General features: G+C 38.7%; 1 protein-coding gene across 1 annotated transcript; it reads left to right on the forward strand.

The window, feature by feature from the left end:
* The first annotated feature begins 1,128 nt into the window (after nucleotides 1-1,128).
* Nucleotides 1,129-18,304, forward strand: LOC100227875 (potassium voltage-gated channel subfamily KQT member 1). The gene is made up of 8 exons (XM_072923986.1): nucleotides 1,129-1,272; nucleotides 4,516-4,594; nucleotides 6,330-6,426; nucleotides 10,972-11,112; nucleotides 16,205-16,315; nucleotides 16,619-16,714; nucleotides 17,494-17,622; nucleotides 18,104-18,304. The coding sequence occupies exons 1-8, from the start codon at nucleotides 1,239-1,241 to the stop codon at nucleotides 18,302-18,304; spliced, it is 888 nt and encodes a 295-aa protein (XP_072780087.1). The 5' UTR covers nucleotides 1,129-1,238.
* Nucleotides 18,305-19,273: the final 969 nt, after the last annotated feature.

The following is a 19,273-nucleotide window of genomic DNA, read 5'->3' on the forward strand; positions in this document are numbered from 1 at the left end:
ATTACTTGTAGATGCTTTTGATAATACATATACTAAAAAATTAAAGTCGGGGAGTTAATTTGCTGCATATTTTCTTGTGCTTCTGCCTTGAAAATGGCTGTAAGCTTTCTTATGTTTTGTACTAATATACCCTTGGTATATTCAGGCTGAAAGTGCCATGCAAAAAAGAGGAAAACTTTGCTTATTTTCTTGGTTCTCATTCCAGGCAAAACAAGAAGGCAGAAGTGAACACAGAAATGTTAAACTAACTTTGTTAAAAATCAAAATTGACATTAATTTCTGCATATTTGTGTAGAGTTTTTTCTTACAATTTTTTTTCAGTTTTGAAATATTTGGTCTCTCTTGAGCCATTCAGAATGTCAGTTTTAAAATCAAGTTGGTATTGTCATTTAGTGAAAATTGTGATTTAAGTGTGTTTTGCTTTTTGGGTGCTTTAGAATCACCCAGGTGTAAATCGAGAACAAGTTCAAGTTAAAATGCAAACATTTTCCAAAGCTGTAACTCATGCAGTAAGTGTTTGGTGACTCTGAATTACTGGGTACAGTTTGGGTTGGAAAAAAGCCTAGAAGGCGTGTTTGGGTTGTGCTACCAGTCTGCAACATAGGAAAACAAGGAAGGGGGGATCAAAGATCTCGGTGAATCTGCCCAGGTTGTGATCTTCACTACTCTTCTTTCTTTAGAAGCACTTTAGGGTCACCTGTGTCCTGGGGTGAACAGGGATGGGGGAAGGGGACTGCCCCACCCTGCTCTGCACTGGTTCAGCCCCACCTCGAGTCCTGGGGGCAGTTTTGGTGTCTCAATAGAAGAAGGACATCAGAACACGTGAGTGTGTCCAGAGGACAGCCTGGGCAACCTAGGTGGGGAAAGGCCTGGAGGGCAAGGAAATGTCAAAACAAAAGAAGGATAATGTTGTGTTTTTCTCTATGATATGCTGATAGCTTAAACCATATGTTTATTCATGCAAATCACATTCAGGAACTGATTATCTCTCCCTTTTATTTACCGTCTGGCATATGTATACAAAGAGTCAACAGATGAGGCAAAATCCTTTTTTTGCATCATATATCTCAACAAGCTCATTAGTTCTATGAATAAATTAGATGTGCTTATAATGAAAAAACTCCTTCCCCTTTTCACTCTGTCAGGAAATAGTTCTGGTGGTGTTTTTTGGTGCTGAGTACCTGGTCCGGCTGTGGTCTGCAGGCTGTAGGAGTAAATATATTGGTTTCCAGGGGAGGATGCGGTTTGCCAGGAAGCCAATATCCATCATTGGTAAGTTTTAAACTCTTTTGCAACCCTCCTGCTTGTTATAAATAAAAATGGCCCCCACTTCTGCAGGGGCCTTATTGCAGTTCTGAACTACATCTACCCCTCAAGCATATCTGCATTGTGATTTCTCTTCTCTTGGGTTGCTAGAACACTTAAAAGATGCCTAAGGCAGACATCAACCTTGGAAAGGCAGGACTGTAAAGTGAAGAAATGACTAAACCTTGGGTATTTGCAGGAAATTGTCAAGATTTTGAACACAAAGTCCTTCCTTGGGTACAAACAAATACTTCTTCTTCTAGAGCTGGTCTATTTTTGTGATGTAACCATGAGGCCTCTAAGGAATCGTTTTTACTCCTCTTTGTGTTCTCGATTTATCTCTCAATTAATAGGAGCTTCTTAGGTGAGTATATTAGAGAAAGTGATGGTCTCATTGAACTGTGGTTTCAAGGGGCTCTCTCTGCTGGCATTTTGCTACTATCATAGCAAATATTCATGTTTGTATTGGAGCCCTTAGGGAAGACACCGTGGGTTTTGTTAAAAAAAGCTAAGAATGGCTATAGCTGGTTGTGCGCTCACAGGTGTCAGTACTTCATTTAACCTTTGAAATTCCCCTAAAGATATAATACATTGGAAATCAAGATTTGCTTTTCCACATCAAATGCAGATGGAACAGTGTCTGCACTGACAGAACAAGGTAAACTTGGCAAATACCTTTGCTGGTAATGATAGAATCCTACTGACTCATCCTAAAATTTTCAAATCAATATGAATAAAATACGGACACTGGAAAAAATTTAAAGGATTAGAACAGAAAGTAAAACATAATACATTAATTACATTTATACATTAATATAAAAATATTTATTTTAAAATCAGAAAAAAATAGCCTAAAATTTCTTTGACAGCAGGGAGATTTCTTCTATGGAATTTTGTTCCCTCTAAAATTTGGATTAGTTCTTAGCAAGTTCAACATGGAAAATCCCAGGCTGAGGCAGAAAGAATGTTCTGGGGCACACAGGCTCAGTAAAAAGATGGAGGGTGGATTCTGATGCAAAGGTCTGGGAGAGGAATGTTTAAAGAGACTGACAAGCAACCAGGAACTTGAAGGAAAATCAGCAGGGGCTGGAAATATGTGGGATTGAAAGGTATCAGAGAAAGGGCAGGATATGTGAAGACCTAGACTGTAAAATAAGGCTGTTTGGACCAGTAAATTTGGATTAATAAGGGAAGTCTAAGCACTGGAAACTGGGATGAAAACTAGGAAGAGAGGAGAAGCAGAAATAGAAGAACAGGTTTGAAGAAAAAGGAAGAAAAATAAATATCTCCACCATGAAGAATACTTACAGAAAAGAAGAAAGTGCAAATGAAAAAATCTCTTTAACTCTCACTACTTGGTTGAACTAATTTTCTAGGCATCAGTCTTTTCCATCTTTAGTGCTTGTCTTCAGATGGATATGTGTATGTCTGACAATTTAGTAAACACATGATGCATCATTTGCTAAAGGGCAAAGATTTGTGTTATGATGTGATGAGAAGAAAACCCACCCTAAATTCCAATGTTTGCAAATATCCGTTTGCACACATACATGATAAAGGAACAGTATAAAAAAATTTGCAGTCAGGCATTGAAAAGCTAAGATTAATCCCAAATGGAAGCTCTTTCTCTAGCCTCATCCCTCCATTTATTCATTTTATTTTTATTTTTATTTTTAATTACAATTTTCATTTTCATTTTCATTTTCATTTTCATTTTCATTTTCATTTTCATTTTCATTTTCATTTTCATTTTCATTTTCATTTTCATTTTCATTTTCATTTTCATTTTCATTTTCATACATGCACAATTAGTGTAGTGCACTATTTAAACTAAACTGACTGTGTGCTTTCCCTTGAGGAGGAATCCAGCTTTTACAGCAAAAATCAGATTGATACTGGAAATTAATTCAACTCAGAGAGTGAAGGATGCTGTTGGTTATAGAACTTCTGCAGTATTTGCTGCAGCAACTACATAGTTGTAAATGAGGCAGGAGAACGTGGAGAGGAAAAAACAAGTTAACCTTGCTGAAGGAAACTGTTGTTGCTGCTCAGGTTGGATGCCATCCTGCCTCTTGCCCAGGCATCCCATGGAAAGTTGGTTAAGTCAGTTTTCATAAGTGGGCCTCATTTTCTGGATGTCCAAAGGAAGACTTTGAAGTTAGGTTGCAGAGGTTCCAAGCCCTCACAGCTGCAAATGAAGTCAGCAGGGCTTGTGTTTTGAAGTGCTGTATAATGTTAAGTGCTCTGAAGAATAAAGTACTGCCTGTTTCAAACTGGCAAAGGAAAGTTTACCAAAGTTTTTCCTTATTCTGCCTACCCATTTATAATGCTATCCTTTATTTTTTTATTTAGAATTTGAAAGGGAAGCATCTAGATGCTCTAAAGAGGTTTACCACAGAAATGCCTGTAAGGAAATGTAAAAAAATATCTTCTCAGAATAATGTTACAGTAAGGTTCAATAATTAAAAGAAATGGACATGCTCACTGAACTAGGATGAGGGAAAATAAGGAATGCTGGTACTGTACACTTAATCTGTCATTTGCATTGTATAAAGCTGAAACTGTGTAAGCAGAGTTGTGGAAACAAAAAAAAAAAAAAAAAAAAAAAAAGAAACTCAGGAATATAGACAGTATCACAAAGTAAACTAACAATTCTGATTTTTTTTTTAGCCAGCCTGTGTTCTGACAGTTCCATTAGGTTTGAAAGCTTGGCTTCAGAGCTGTGATACAGCTTTCAAACTAAGTGTATGTGTGTATGTATGCATGATACTTAACTTCATGGATTTCATTATTGCGTGATGCAAACTCTTGCATTTCCTCTTGGATCAGAAGCCTTGACCTAAAATATGGGTTCATTTCTAGGGTGCACAAATGCCTTTCCATTTTTTTTTGGCAAGCAGCCTAATCTGTCAGGTTCTTTGAAAGGTCTGTTACTGAATTCATCCTGGAAGAAACTGTAGCCACTGGGGTTTTGATGTGAAATTATTGCATAGACTTAACATGCCCACCAAATTTCAGCTAATTCTTTTTTGAAGTGATTTCCTTAGTCTGTATTTGTTGTGTTTTTTCAGTGCTAAGATTAAAAAAATAAAAACAAAACAAAACAACAACAAAAAAAAAAAGAAAAAGAAAAAAGAAAAAACCCCAACAGAAAACCAAATTAATACATTCTTTCTTCTTTTGATAATTTGTTTGTTTGTTTTTCAACAGATCTGATTGTGGTAGTAGCCTCAATTATTGTTCTGAGTATAGGATCTAATGGGCAGTTGTTTGCCACTTCTGCAATAAGGTAGGTTCTCCTGTCAGTGCAGCTCTTCACTTCCACAGAGGTTATTAGGCATGTTCTGAGTGTGTAATTCCCAATAAACTGCATGTCTGGTTTTTCTAATACAGGTAAATTTACTCTATAGAAGCACTGGGCAATGGAGGTCTGGGTGCTGTTGTGCTTGGTGACTGCTTGGGAAAAGAGTGCAGGAACAAGGCAAATGAAAAATGGTGGGAATGATGAAGCCAAGTGGAAAAAATGAAACATTGTGTACTATTTAAAACATCAAACAACTGTCTCTCTGAGACAAGAGGGAATTACAGAGCCTGGGTTTATTTAAGAAGTAATCCAGACAGCGCTTAACTCGGTGGTTTTTGAGTATGAGTAATTACTTTGTTTAAAGAGTAATTATGCTTTGGTGGATTTGTTTTGCATGAGTAACTCACACCATACATGAAGCAGAAACATTTGATGTCCACAGTGTTTGTTCAGCTTACACCAAGTACTGCAGGCTTGTTTTGGGAGGTGAAGTGAGTAAACAGAAGAATGATAAGCAGTAGGTGTACTACTTCTCTTCCTAACCTAACTTCCAAGATGTGTTGCATATTTTGTAACAAGCCTCTGCTTTCCAGTGCAGTGGAGTCACTGGGAAGTGGGAATGTCCAGTACTGTCTAAACTGTCCAGCTGTGTGGGCAAACACTGGGGAGAACTACATGTACAGAGTGTTTTTAAGGTAATTCTTACCATAGAACATCCATCTTTATCTGATGGCAAAGACTCCACCCAGGCAGCAGGAATATCATCTCCTATAGGAAAAAAGGAAGATGTATGTGTAAATACCAAGGGGTTTTAAAATATAACTAGAAGCATAGGGAGGACTTCAGTGAAAAGGCCCTGTGTGTTTATACGTGAGTCCAGTGGGCTGTGGGCTCAGTGAAGCCTTTCCCAGTGCTAAGTCGACAGTCACTGTCCTACACCTCAGAATGCTCTCTGAACCTTAACCCACACCCCTGCAATGTTATCATTGCTCCACAGAAAAGCCAACAGGGTCAGGCAAGTCTAAATTAAAAATCGAAACCTATATCCACAAAAAATTCTCAAAGATTGCTAAAAAGAGCCAAAAATACTTCTAGTGAAAAATTTTCAGGTAGATGAATTCAGTGTTCATCCTTTCCTGCTTTTCACTGGTTTGTTTCAGGGATCAGACAGTAAGATGACTGTAGGCAAACAAAATTCATTGTCAAAAGAGCAACTAAATGAATTATTTCCATGAATAAAAATATGCTGAAGAACCATATTGATAATTACTTTTATTTAGTTGAAAATATTTGGAGTTTACGATTGATTTAGTTATTCTCCTAAAACACATAGGACTCAATATATTTCCAGTGATATCAGATATATGTCAGTAACTCACAAAACAAGGATTTCAGTAATGCTATGTTTGATTCATATTCTCCTTTTGGCAAATAGAGAAAAAGGTTTGCTTACCTTTTTGCTAATTTATGTTAGCAAAGCTTGAAGCATTTGTTTCATGGTCAGTATTTCTGAATAAATTTGACTATAATGAAATGTGATCTAAACACAGAGATGCTTCAAGCCTGAGATGCCACCCCAGGCAGGGGCAGTGCTATCGCAGTTCTTGAACATGGCAGTGTGTTAGTGGACATAATCAGTTGTGGGTGGATAAGGCAGTATTGTCCTCAAGCATTTTTATGTGATTATTACATTTATTTAAATGCTTCACTTTCCTTACAGGGGGATTCGCTTTCTCCAGATCCTTCGGATGCTTCATGTTGACCGCCAGGGAGGCACCTGGAGACTCCTGGGGTCAGTGGTTTTCATCCATCGACAGGTACCCAGCCTTTAAACATCCCCTGCATGTCATTGGCTTCAGTGAATTCTCTCTGTGGGCTTCAAATCATAGTCTGGTGTCTTGGTTTGAAAAGACAGGTGTCTGCTAAGGAAGGCAGGAGCTTCCCTTGAAACGGAAAATGTAGAATCCCTCCCTCCAAATTATTGTAATTTTGAAATTAAAAGGGTCTCAGGCAAAGATATGGGGATAGGAATAACAGTTCTTTACTAGGAAAACTAAAAATACAAATTCAAGAGTACAAATATCAACAAAAACCACTGACAGAGTCAGGATACAACCTGACACTCTGTGGGTCAGGGTGTTGGCAGCAGTGCAATTGAAACCAGTGTTTGGGTTTATTAATTAAATGTTGTACTCTTCGATGTTATCCATCAATGTAATTTCTTAAATGCAGTTTTGTGGGCTGCCTTTCGTATTGCAAGTATTCTCCACTATCTCTGCAGAAGATGTGTTTCTAGCTTGGTTTTCTGGGGAAAACCAAACACTAGTGGGAAAGCCTTGCTAGAAGAAGTTAATTATTTAAATATTTCTGTTGTGTTCACCTTGAATACGAAGTTTTCTAATTCATTCTGTAAATAAAGAAAATTAACTGTTATGGTGCTGTATAAGAAAATTTACTTTTTCAAGGGTGTGGTCACAGAGGCAGGTGTGGCTATAAATACGTGTATGTCTGCTAAAGCTTTGAAACAATTTTTCTGTATGAAAGCTCATTAAGTGGCAAGAGTTTAAAAGTTTTGCTGCAGATTTAAAAATATTTCTAATTGAAGGCTTCTTTTTGAGTCTTCATGGAATCTCTTTATGATTAGCTTTATCAATATAATGGAAAATTATATCATTAGCCTTGAAGTCTTGCTTTTCATGGCACACTGTGGAGGGCTAATACTCTGCTATTAATCCCCACATCCCACTTGTTAGGGTGGTTAACTTGTTCTTATGAGTGTAAATTTGTTCTCCACATACTGACACAGTCACAAATTTCCACACAGACATTTTTTAATTTTCTATTTGGAAAACTGTTTTTTCTGGGACAGAGAATGTGCTGCTCTTAATCCAAGCCAATAATTTAATACTAAAAGTGAATTTTCTTACTTTTATTTTTTTCTCCCAGTACAGTAGGAACCTTTATGTCATGATGGCTGTGCAGAAGTGATGCACACCAAAGTCCTGCGGGATAAACCCTCCTTTCATACTGTACAACAGGATGACTTTCAATGCTACAAGTCTGTGTGGTTGTCATTGATTATGCTTGCATTGCCTGGGTATCTTGCTAGGACAGAGCTGGTGTCCAAATAACTTTCTCAGCATTTGCTACCCTTTCTGACAAAGCTGTTTGAGAACATTTTTTTCCTGTGGGTGTTCAGAGCTTTAGTCAAGAATCAAGAAATACTCTCTCCAAAATACAACACTTAAATCTTATGTGTCACAAGCATAAGAAAGTTCAATGGTTTAAAAGGGAAAAAAAAAATCTGGGAAAATAATTTTATGAGTAAAGGCTCCTGAAGTTCTGCTTATCCAAAGAAGTGATTATGGTGAAAAATAAAACTCCACAGATCTGTAGTACTTATCCAAGCAGATCACTCACTAACACATTAAGAAAAAAAATACCAAGCGCATAGCTCTGTATTGACATTGGACAAGTGTAGCTGAAACCCTAACACAGTACCAAACAGAAGGAAAAATGGAACCTTTATTCTTGTCCAGCCTCTGAAAAAAATTTTTGTTTAAAAATAAAAACAAAACAAACCAAAAATACCTCAGCTGCTTTTTCTTCACAGGCAGAGTACAAAGTCCTCATCCTTTTTTTTTTTTTTTTTTTTTTTTTCCTTGTGTTTGATACTCTTTCAGAAAACATAGGCCCCTAAACCCTTAAGCAATTGTGAGAAAATGTATTCACATCTTGGTGCCCTGCAAAAATAGCAAGCACTTGTACCATCCTGGGCCCTGAAGAACTTAGTAAAGTTGTCACCAACGATTTCGATGTGTTTTGGAATTTAGCATATAGCTCAATTAGCTCACTCAGGCCTGGTTTGGCTGGGATGATCTTCTATTTTCAGCAGGCTGAGCTTATATACCAGCATTTCTTGCCAAAGGCAACAAAACGTGAGTCAATATCACATGTGGTGGTGTAAAGCCATGGAGAAATCCTGCAGCTTGCTGAAAAACCAAGTTAGCCATTCAAACTCCAGCTTGTGAGCCTCTAGGTTGGTTTTACTCCTTCCTCACCTTGCTCTGTGAGGCCTTTCACTGCTCTTAGGATAGGAGGAATTCTCGTATTTTTTCTAAGTGTTGAACTTTGTATTGTGTGGTCCTTATTTTTACTGAAAATATAGCTGAGTTTAACAAATGTGCTGACTCAACTCTCTCAGTGTTCAAATTTGCCTTTGTGCGTTTCTTGTTCTTACTGTTTCCTGTGTGTGTGAATCTGAAAGTCCCTACTGCAAAGAGACATTTGTTTTATTCTTTTTTTTATTCTTTATTCTTAAGCTCTTATCTAATAAAACCCACATAAATATGTAGTTTTAAGGCCTGATGCCTGCAGAACACCCTTTGTTTTGTGCTTATATCTCATGAAGCGTGTGTTATTTAAAAAGCTTGTGGCTCTCCCTTAAATGAAGTATGCATGCCATTGCTGCCATTAATAATGCTGTTCTTAATAATTATAGTCTCTCTATACATGTGGAACATGGATTGGTGACATTTAGAGTAAGTCCAAAGTAGTTGCATTTTCATATGGCCTTTATTTAAAAAGAATTCCATTTTCAGATGAATAGTACTGGAGCTGAGAGGTGCCAGTGGTGCCAGTTCTGTTGATATTTCAGCCCCTTTGAAAGGATTTCATAAGACTGCTGCTTTCCTGCCTGCTTCCCAAAAAGCCAGCACTTAAACCAGAATTATTCCAATTATCATCTACAGTAAATTGTGTATGTTAACAGAAGGAGCTTTTCAAAAGCAAGTCATATCTACAAGTACCAGTGCTCCATTATCATGAGATAAAGGTGAGAAAATAAAGGTGACCAGCAGAGAAACTACTGAAACTCCAGGGTTTATTTCCTTTTTCAGCTGTCTTGTTTAGCAAACAGGCCTGCAAAAAGTTAAGGCTTAAAGGACTTGGCTATGAGCAAGACAAAATACTATCAAAATTCATTATTTAGGTCACCATTAAATGATTAGAGGAAAAACACCCATTTTTCTTTGTGCCAAGACTAGTTAAAGGTTTCCTGAACCCAGATTTTAATTAGTGCTGTAGAAGGAAGAATATTTGCATTTCCTGCTGCTGAATGTTGGTACTTGATAAGAGGGCTACCTTTGCCCAGAAAGCTCTTACAGGGAAATGAAAAGAAAGAAAAAAGAAAATCTGAGCGAAGTTTGATGATAAAATCAAACCTTCCCTTACAAACAGTTTAAGAAACATGGGTAGAGTATTACAGAAAACCTGTGAAAACCTGACATACTTAAAAAGCAGGGGCAACCTTTCCTAGTCAGGTTTTTATTTTAAATGTCACATATGGCAGTATTTTAATTCCCTTATTGGCTGGGACCCAAGGAGAGAGAAATTATTGTCAAGAACTTAAGATGCCACTGAAGATGTAGCACAACATTGTTTCCTGATAAAGATGGCCAAATATGTGCAAAGAAAATAAAGGAATGATGCATGCCTGTAAGTAATTAGAATGAGCTGTTTTCCCTCATAACTAGGTATTGGATTTTCGTGAGGGGCAGGTGGGTATCTTATTTAGCACTGCTTTTAAAAGCTTTATGTGGTTTTGCATCTGTGACGCCACACATTTTGGCTTGTTTAAGTGCACAATCACTTTCTTTTTGTTCCTGACCGCTGTGAGAATCCTGTAGCTACGTCACAGCAGGTCTGACACAACTCTCCTACCCAAAAATCTTTAGAGAAAATGGTATATATGCAAGGACTGTAACATGCCCTGACAGAAGTCTGCCCTAGCCTTGTCCTTCAAGGCTGAAAACATGACATCTACCTAGCATATTTTATCTTCAGATTTTATTTTAAGATGAAGCTGTTGAGCATCACTATCCAGTCTTAAGCAGTCTAAATGTCAGATACACAAGTTCACTGCTCAGGTATGGCCATAATCACAAGACATGGCTGCTATTTCTCAGAGCACTCTTTAGAAAGGGCATTTCTAAAGCTGCTTTGCCACTTTTAAAATGTTTATACAGTTAGTATTTTGAGTAGACAGTTAAGTGGAATGATTCCCATTCCATAATTAGGAGAGATGTCCCACTCTACATTTAGCTGCCCCAAGGATCAAGCCCAAAATGATAGCTTTTTGAACTATTTAGCCTGGTATGAATAAAATCCAAGTCAATATTTTAGCTGTTTTACTAGAGGCAAATGTCATTCCTGAAATATAACATATTAATTTTTCTACTGCAATGCAAAAATCCCACAGATATTTGCAACATTTTACAATGATAGAATATATATATATATATATATATATATATATATATATATATATAGGATGAAAAATTGTTTGTTTTCTCTTTTAATAGGAACTCATAACCACGCTGTACATTGGATTCTTGGGATTAATTTTTTCATCCTACTTTGTTTATCTTGCTGAGAAGGATGCAGTTGATGAGGATGGAAAGACAGGTTTCTCCAGCTATGCTGATGCCCTTTGGTGGGGCGTGGTAAGTCCTCACCAACAAAATGTGTGTGCAAACAGGGCTCAAGTTTTCTGTTCAAGTAGTGATCTTTTCAGAAAAACCTGGCTTTTCTTTGCAGAATGTATTTCTGTAGAGAAGCTTGACAACCTCTTCAGAGGGATATAAGAAATACAATTCAATTATTATTAAAATTATTGTTATTAAATTTTTTTTTGTGAAACAGGTTAGCAAGTTCTTAGAAAAGGACACTGAATACTTACAGTTATGAAAATTCCACATCTCAAAAAAAGTAAAAATCCCCTTCAAAAATGATATCACTTCTTTAAATTCTACTTAGTTATCTGCAAAAGATGCATAACTTAAAAACATATTCTATATGTGAAAGTCAGGTTAATGACCCTATTTTTTTTTAAATCTTTTTGTGTAAAACTCATTCTCTCAGTAATAATTCAGACCTTGATGCAGGTTATAGGTTTCTGTTTTTTGGCTTTTATATTTAACTTGGACGCTGCAAAAGTCTCTACTTCAATGAAGTACACATAATTATAGACTATATTACATGTGGCCCAAGTCACCACTCTGTAGTGGTTCACTCACTTGAACCACTTTTAAACATGAAATTTTAATATTTTAAACATGAAATTTCTGTCACTAGGTTGTCAAATATTCATTTCATCTGCAGAGTATCACCTATGACTGTGCTAAACAGTACAAACCCAGAAGAATCAAGTGAAAAAAGAAAAATCCACTCAATGGCCAGATGGACCTGATGATCTAAGGTGCTGGGAAGCAATGAAACCATGAACCAACCTATAGAGCTATCACTTGTTAAAGTTCTCAGTGGAAATGGGATAAAATTTTAAGAACATGAAACCTCATGGTTATAGCTGTGAAGCAACCTGTAGCTAGTGGAAGAAAATAATGAGTATCTCAGAAGTAGAGATTGTGCTGCATTTTAAATTAAGAACAATCAGGGTATAATTGAAAAATACCCCATGCCAGCTTTACAAGAGCAAACCAGTACTCTTATTCTCACTTATTCTTCCATTATTTGAGTAATTCACCTCAAACACCAGTGGATCACTTTTAGCATCCAGTTCTATCCATGTATACTCATGCATAAGTAATTTCTGCATGTGATAAAAATTCCATGTGGACCCAGTGTACTCTTCCTACCTTTCCTTGTTTTTTGGTTTTTTTAGTGTTTTGTTTTTAGCTCTAGTTTTCCAGAGTTGCTTCATTAGTTGTATTGAATATTTAGATATGAATTACAAATCACTATAAGCTATTGCATTGATATGAGTAAAGAGTTCAAAAAATTAAGGCTAAAAAATTCAGAGTGTGTTTCTACAACAGTATTTTGGACTTTGGGAATTTAAAAGGAGTTATGAAGACCATCAGAGAAGCTTAAAATGCACAGTACCTTGTTGAAATAGATGACTTGGGATCTGTGTTTCAAAGTGTGTGGATCAGTGGGTTTTGTTATTTTCCAAAACTTGACTTGCTTTGTGTAGCAGCAAGATAAAATCAGCTCCTCTTTCTCTGGCTGTGTGAGGAACACTGTTCAAATTGTTGTTTAAGCTTTTCAGGCATCTAGGCCTCCTCAGCATATAGTGAATCACGGTGCAGGTGCAGTTCACAGCTGGGAACAGGAACAAAGGACAAAGTGAATCAGTTTCTTTTCCTTTCAAATCTCCTGGAACATAGAAACACAGATGTGGAGTTACTAGGGAGTGAAATTTGATTTTTACTTTTGCCTTTCAAAACTGAGCCATTGGGAAAAAAAAAAATCTTGGTTCCAAGTATTTGAAAGTCTTATGTGTCTGACAAAAACCACAGAGTATATTATGGGGAACATTTTGCTTTGAGGAGAAAGTGCAAGCTTGCTGAACTTGATACAAATGACCTGAAAGGTTTCAATACAGGGAAAATAGAAAACAAAGAATGAATGAGAGTTGGAATTAATTGCAAACTACATTCACCTGCTTCAGTTAAAGGCAAGCTTTTTTTCTCCTCGATTTGGCAGGCAAACAGGTTAAACTGCAAAGACATATCAAAGGCTTGTATTTCACATGAAGCCATTCTTGGAAGTAGTAGCATGTAGGGCATATGTAAAAGCACTTCCAACAGCATGGGCAGTCTGCCAGAATTGCAACCTGTGTCACAGCAGTTGCCCTGTCCCTTTTGGGAATTTTTTAACTTGAGGAAAGAAGAGCACATAGGAGGCTTCTCTTCTGCTGGCCCTCCCTGCTTGCCTCTTGCTGCTGGTAATGCTTATTTGCCTTGCTGCAAACTCAGCTATTCCGTACCACTGGACTGGAGTTAAATACTTGCTCCAGTGAATTGGTGTTAATTGGCACAGGTACTTGGGATCAACTGCTCAGAATTTCCAGCAGTAAATTTCCATGCCAGAGGTAGTAGTTGGAATTCCTTTATATTTAGTGTGGCTTTTTGAGGTGTGCATTTCAGACTCCTCACACCTGAGGACACCTGCCTGTCTTTAAACATCTGAGCAACCCTGTTGACTTCTAGTAAATCAGAGTTCTTCCCTTTTCGAGGCATACATGTGTGTGTTCAGAGCCTGTATTAGAGCCTGTGCACACAGCTGGAATGTGCCATTATAAATCCCTGTTACGAGAGGTGACATTTTCCAGAGTCAAGCTCTCCAGCATTCTCTGTTCAGAAATACTGATAACTTTGGGATGTATGAGTAGAAAAAAAAAATTCTACTATGATTAAGAAAGCCAGAGAATTACATTATTTATAATCCTTTCCATTCATTCAACATGCTAATTAGATTACCAACAAGGAATCCTCTTAACATAGCCAGGGAAAAACTTCCTGAGACATGTTCAGGCACCTGCAGGAGTCTGCCAGCCAAGTGCCTGCTGCGGCAGTGGAAAATTCATCTTTTCTGTGCTTACAGCTTTCATGCTATCTTCCATAGTAAAATTAAGGCAGCTCAGCATTACTGCATTTTGGTTTTAAGTCCTGGGTGCTGGAGAACTTAGTGGCAACACCAAGAAAAACCACCCCAGAAAAACCAAGAAGCCTTTCATAAGAAAAAAGAGGGGACAAGAAGGGAAAAACCACTAACTTTGAACGGTCAGCTGGGTACACTGAGGAGCTGAAGTGCTGTTAAAGAAACAGCTTTAACTTCCTTCACTGCCCAGAAACACATGCTGCATTTCAAAGTTGAATTTTTGGGGGTTTGATTTATTTTTGGGGACTGACAAACTCATTGTCCTGCTGGTAGCACACAGCACCTGAGTCACTTGACCAGCCACATTAAATCTAGACAAACACCTGGCAAGACAGAGCTCCTGCTGAGAGCAGTTTGTAGCTCAGAAGAGCAATATTCATTCAAGGATATAGCTACTACAAAGTGGTCTTCATCAAGTGGAAAATTCATGATGGATAAACACAAATATAACTATTTTTTGGAACTTGGAAAAACTAAGTTTGGTACTAGTTGCTGATTTTTTCCCTTCAAATCTTTCTTCCAGCTCTGAGAGTAGGAGGAAACATATTCTTCCCATTCCTTTATTGCTTGATAGTTTCTTCTGAGAAGACTATTTTTGTATAACATCTAAGCATTTGTCAGCAAATTTTTCCATAAAAGGCAGCCTCTTTATAGTCAGTGTAAATTTACATATTCTTTTAAGTCTGTTTTGGCTGTGTTTCTGCTACCATTCAAGGCAGAGTGAAGGGAGGGGGACTAGGTTTGGGGCTGGTACATCCAAATAAAAGTACATTTTTTCTATTTACAGCGCTCCCCAGTGGTTAGTATTGATGACAGAGCTCTTCTGTTCCTCACCATAAGGTTTTCACTTCTGAGGGATACAAGCCATGTTTCTCATGCCATTTTATGGCAGCATCAGAGCTCTGAGGATGCTGAAAACCCAACACCTCCATGGCCTAGGGTCTGTGTTTTAGACCCTGGTCTGTGAGTCTTGTCCTGCTGTGACCATGGTGCTGAGGCCCCTGTCAGGTGTGATTCCTGTGGCTTGCTCTGGGTTCTTGCTTTGGGATCAGCTGATTATCCCCTTCCACTGGGCTCCTTGTTACATCACAAACCTTTCTGATGAGCCATTCTCCACCTGGACCCTATTATCCCCCTGCACCAGGTCCTTCCTCACCTCTGACTCATGATGAATTCTCTTTCATCCTGCTGGGGCTCTTCAGTAATAGCCCCAAACCTCTATCCCACTCAGGCCCTCCTGCCTCTGGAGCTTTTCAGGGCTGGCCTGCCACCTCTGCAGCAAGTCCATGTAGAGCAAAGTCCCTACAGGTCCCAGACCTGAGGGCACTAATTGTCCTAATGACCCTGACCAGCATGACCCCACTGGTGGTGCTCCATGCACACCATTTCAGCAATATTTCTACATTTCAGCACAGGAATGTCTGTAGCTACAGAATTGTCTGTAGCTCAACTGCAGCTGTGTCTAGGTATGGGTTCCCTCAATCCTGATTTCCACCCACAGGATCATGCCCTGCTGTTGTCTCCTTCCTGTGGGCTCATGTGCTGACCACTTGATCCTAATCCTGACCCGTGGCTTGCTGTCAGACCTGCCTCGTTGTGCTTCTGCATTATAATCCGGACTCTGGGGTGGACCTGGTTGCGCTTTCTGCTTCTGTTTTGCTTGAAAGGTCCTGGGTCTGACTGAAGAGATGCTGCCCTGCTGCCTCTGTTGTCTCCTTTGACTGTGGGCCCCTTCTCCCTGGACCTGATAAGCAATATCAGATCTAGGTTCAAGCACGTCATGGCTTAAACAGAATTCTGAGTGGCCAGGTCCTGTGTTAGTGGGGGAGGAAGAAAGCTAAGCCCAGGCCTCAGCTCTGTTCAGGTCTAGCTCTAGTGGCAGGCTGACTTTGGGAGATAATACATCCTGGGATGGTTGTGTGTTCCTCCTCTTGCAGTCAGGATTCAGCTGGGATGGGTTAGTTCTGTCCTTTTTCACTCCTGTCAGCATGAGTTTCCATATCCCCAAATCCACACACTTGATTCACACCTGTCTCCTGATACTTCACTAATTACTTTCCCCTTTCCATTCTTCTTTTCTCATGCTTTTTGGAGAAAAAAAACCACTAAAACAGATGTTTGTTCCTGGTGCAGGTAACAGTCACAACAATTGGCTATGGAGACAAAGTTCCCCAGACGTGGATTGGGAAGACAATAGCTTCCTGCTTCTCAGTGTTTGCCATCTCCTTCTTTGCCCTGCCAGCTGTAAGTGGAACTTGAATCTCTTCATTAAAGCTGTGTCCACCTCTGTGAATGCCTCTGGGTCCTGTAACCTGTGGATCACATCAATGACCACGTGCTGTTTATTGAAGTTACACAATTCTGCTGTTGATCTACTCAATTTCAAATTTATTTGTTGGAATAAATAGAACTATGACAGTGTAGACATTTGAAAATTAATTTTATAAAATATTTTATTAAATGTCTGTTTATTCCAGGTGTGAAGTATTTTATTTAGGTATGTGAAGCAATATGCATGTCTGAATAGTAATTTTGTTAATTTGTTAGGGTATTCTGGGGTCTGGTTTTGCCCTGAAAGTACAGCAGAAGCAACGTCAGAAGCATTTCAATAGACAAATCCCAGCTGCAGCTTCCCTAATTCAGGTAAGGCCACAACGGTAAAATACTAAAATACCTCAGAGTTTATTGGAGAGGGAGTATGGCCTGGAAGTTCAGGTACTGAGAATCAACATTCCTAAATTTATTATAGATCTATAACTTGTGTTTAGCCACTTTGCCATTTTGATTCACGTCAGTGAGCAGAGAAAATGAGATAATTGCCTCTCCCTTTCTGGAAGCTGCACTATACCTGATATTCACAGGCATAATGACACTAACTGGATGTAGTGACTGTATCTAATGAAATACTAAAAACATAATAAAAATCTTCATTATAATATTTAATTCACAACCTCCTATTTATGTTCTTTTAGGTCCTGTGCATCTGCCAAATCCTGAGGTGATGAATGTACAAACACATGAAAAAACACACCTGGTTTTAGAAAAATCTCCCAGCATAACATTCCATATGATAATATAAAGAATTAAATAGCACAGTGCACAAACACTCACTGTGGCACAGTACAGAAAAAAGAAAGCACAGCTTTCAGTGGGGGATTCACTTTTATGGGTATTGAGTTTGATTTATTTGGGATTTCTATTTTTTTGCTGTGGATAGAGTTTGATCCCAGCTCATGAGGCGAGCACTCTGAATATCTCTGTGTGATGCGTGTGCGTGTCCTCGTGCAAATCCACCGTGCTTGTACTTTATCAGAAGAGGTTTTTACTTGGGGGCTTTGTTGTCGGTTGGATTTGCTGCAAAATTTGCCATGCAGGAGCCCAGTGGCTGCTCCTGAACTGAGATTTTTTGGGTGTCTTTCCAGACCCTGTGGCGCTGCTACGCAGCAGAGAAACCCTGCACCTCCTCAGGCACCTGGAAGATCTATGTGACAGCTCTCGCACAAAATCCCAAAAAGCCTCCAGCGCCATCTAGTCCCCGTCTGAGAAAACAGGTGAGAGCACTACCAGGGCTGGCTCTCTGCTTGCTTTTCATTTTCAATTATAATTAACTTGCCAAAAGCCTCGTGAAGGGCCTGAGAAGTTTGGACACCTGAAATACGTTTATTTTCCTCCTGCCACAGCCTAATTAGTTTTGTTTTCCTTAAAATATTCTTGAGGAAAGAATATCTTCTAACTGAATTTGCCTTGTTGGTCAGACAGGTACCAACTCTGTTGTTCTATTCCCATTGGTGTCTCCTACTTTCTCAAAGCACAAGACAATGGTGCCACTTTCCCATTCCACATTCGTTTTTCAAAATAGTTAATAACAGAAGAAGGAGCAAGTCAGTTTAAAAATATGTGTTCAGGCTTAACATGTGGCTGACAGCAGCTACTCTTCTCTGAAGTACTCCATGCTGCTTTTATTTCTTTAGAAATTAGGGCAAATTCCTGGGCTGTGAGTGCAGGCAAACGGAACAGTGTTTGTCTGCAAAGGTGGAATTGCCCACACCCAGCTCTGCCCAGCTCTGTGTTGTCATTGCCAAGCTGATCAGAAGGGCAGAGCCTGCAGCAGGTCCAGCTCAGGGACCCAGCATTTCCCAAAGGATGCTCAAGGCCACCCCACTGGAGCTGCTTCCCAGGGAAGAAGGGCTGTACAATTCCCTCTGGCACATGGAGGAAGCTGAAGCAGCCTGATCTGTGTGCATGTCTGCGTTTTGGTGTTAGTGTGACCTTGCTTTGTCACAGCTGGGGACAGGAAAAACAGGGGGAAAGGGGGAAAGCAGAAGTAGGACTCCTGTGTGTGTTGCTGAACAGCAAGCAATCCATGGTTGGAAAGATGGGGAAAATATATTTTCTCTCTGTTTTCTCTAGTGTTTTCTCTAATACATTATTTGTCTGAACCTCTCTGAGCCGTGCGAGCCCTCATTTAAGAGCACAGTAATGGTTCTTTCACTTCTTACCAAAGGATCCTCTTTTGTTCTTTCTTGGTCTATGACTTCCTATTTTGAAGTTTCAATATATACTGATCATTTTATGTATGTTGTAGCATTTTTTCCTCCAGAGGACTCCTATTTTCTTTTCCTGCTATAAGAGCCTGTGATCTTTGCTTTTAGAAGTATTTTGATGCATGTCAGTGCATCCACTATCCACAACAAATACCTATTTCTACCATTTTCCTCCCATTTAATTTTGAATATGCATTTGTTTAACTGCTGCAGAGCTGAGCAGAAGGAATTCTAAAAATCTGAATGTAGACTGTAACAAAGTAAGAATTGGCTTAACTTTAGATCAAGTGACCTTGTCCCATATGTGAATATCTTTACCCTGCAGCTCTTTCTGTTGAACCAAGCCTTCATTTTTCATTTTAAAGTACCAATTACAGTGTGTTTATTGGGCTGTCTTTAGGCTTCTAAAGTCAGGAAAACTGTTTGGAGGCAGGAGGAAGGGTTTCTCTTCTCCCGATGTGCCTAATTTAGCTTTTTTGGCAAAAGGTGAAGTTTTCTTTAGTTAAATATGCTGCACATGGCCTATTTCATAGTTAAAAATCTATGGTTATGTTGAATTTAAGCTTTAGAAAGATATTCCAGACAAGGTGATATATGCTGAATTCATTAGAATTTTGTATGCCTTGAGTTTTGGTCCCAATATGAGAAATTTTACTAA

This window comes from Taeniopygia guttata, chromosome 1A (genome assembly GCF_048771995.1).
Source record: "Taeniopygia guttata chromosome 1A, bTaeGut7.mat, whole genome shotgun sequence".
Taxonomy (NCBI): domain Eukaryota; kingdom Metazoa; phylum Chordata; class Aves; order Passeriformes; family Estrildidae; genus Taeniopygia; species Taeniopygia guttata.

Bases quoted from the DNA above. Each gene is read 5' to 3' on its own strand.
- LOC100227875 (XM_072923986.1), top strand. From the start codon at position 1,239: ATGCGGTTTGCCAGGAAGCCAATATCCATCATTG. The intron at 6,427-10,971 runs GTACCCAGCCTT...CTCTTTTAATAG, and splicing joins TGGTTTTCATCCATCGACAG to GAACTCATAACCACGCTGTA. The intron at 17,623-18,103 runs GTGAGAGCACTA...TTGTCTGCAAAG, and splicing joins GTCCCCGTCTGAGAAAACAG to GTGGAATTGCCCACACCCAG.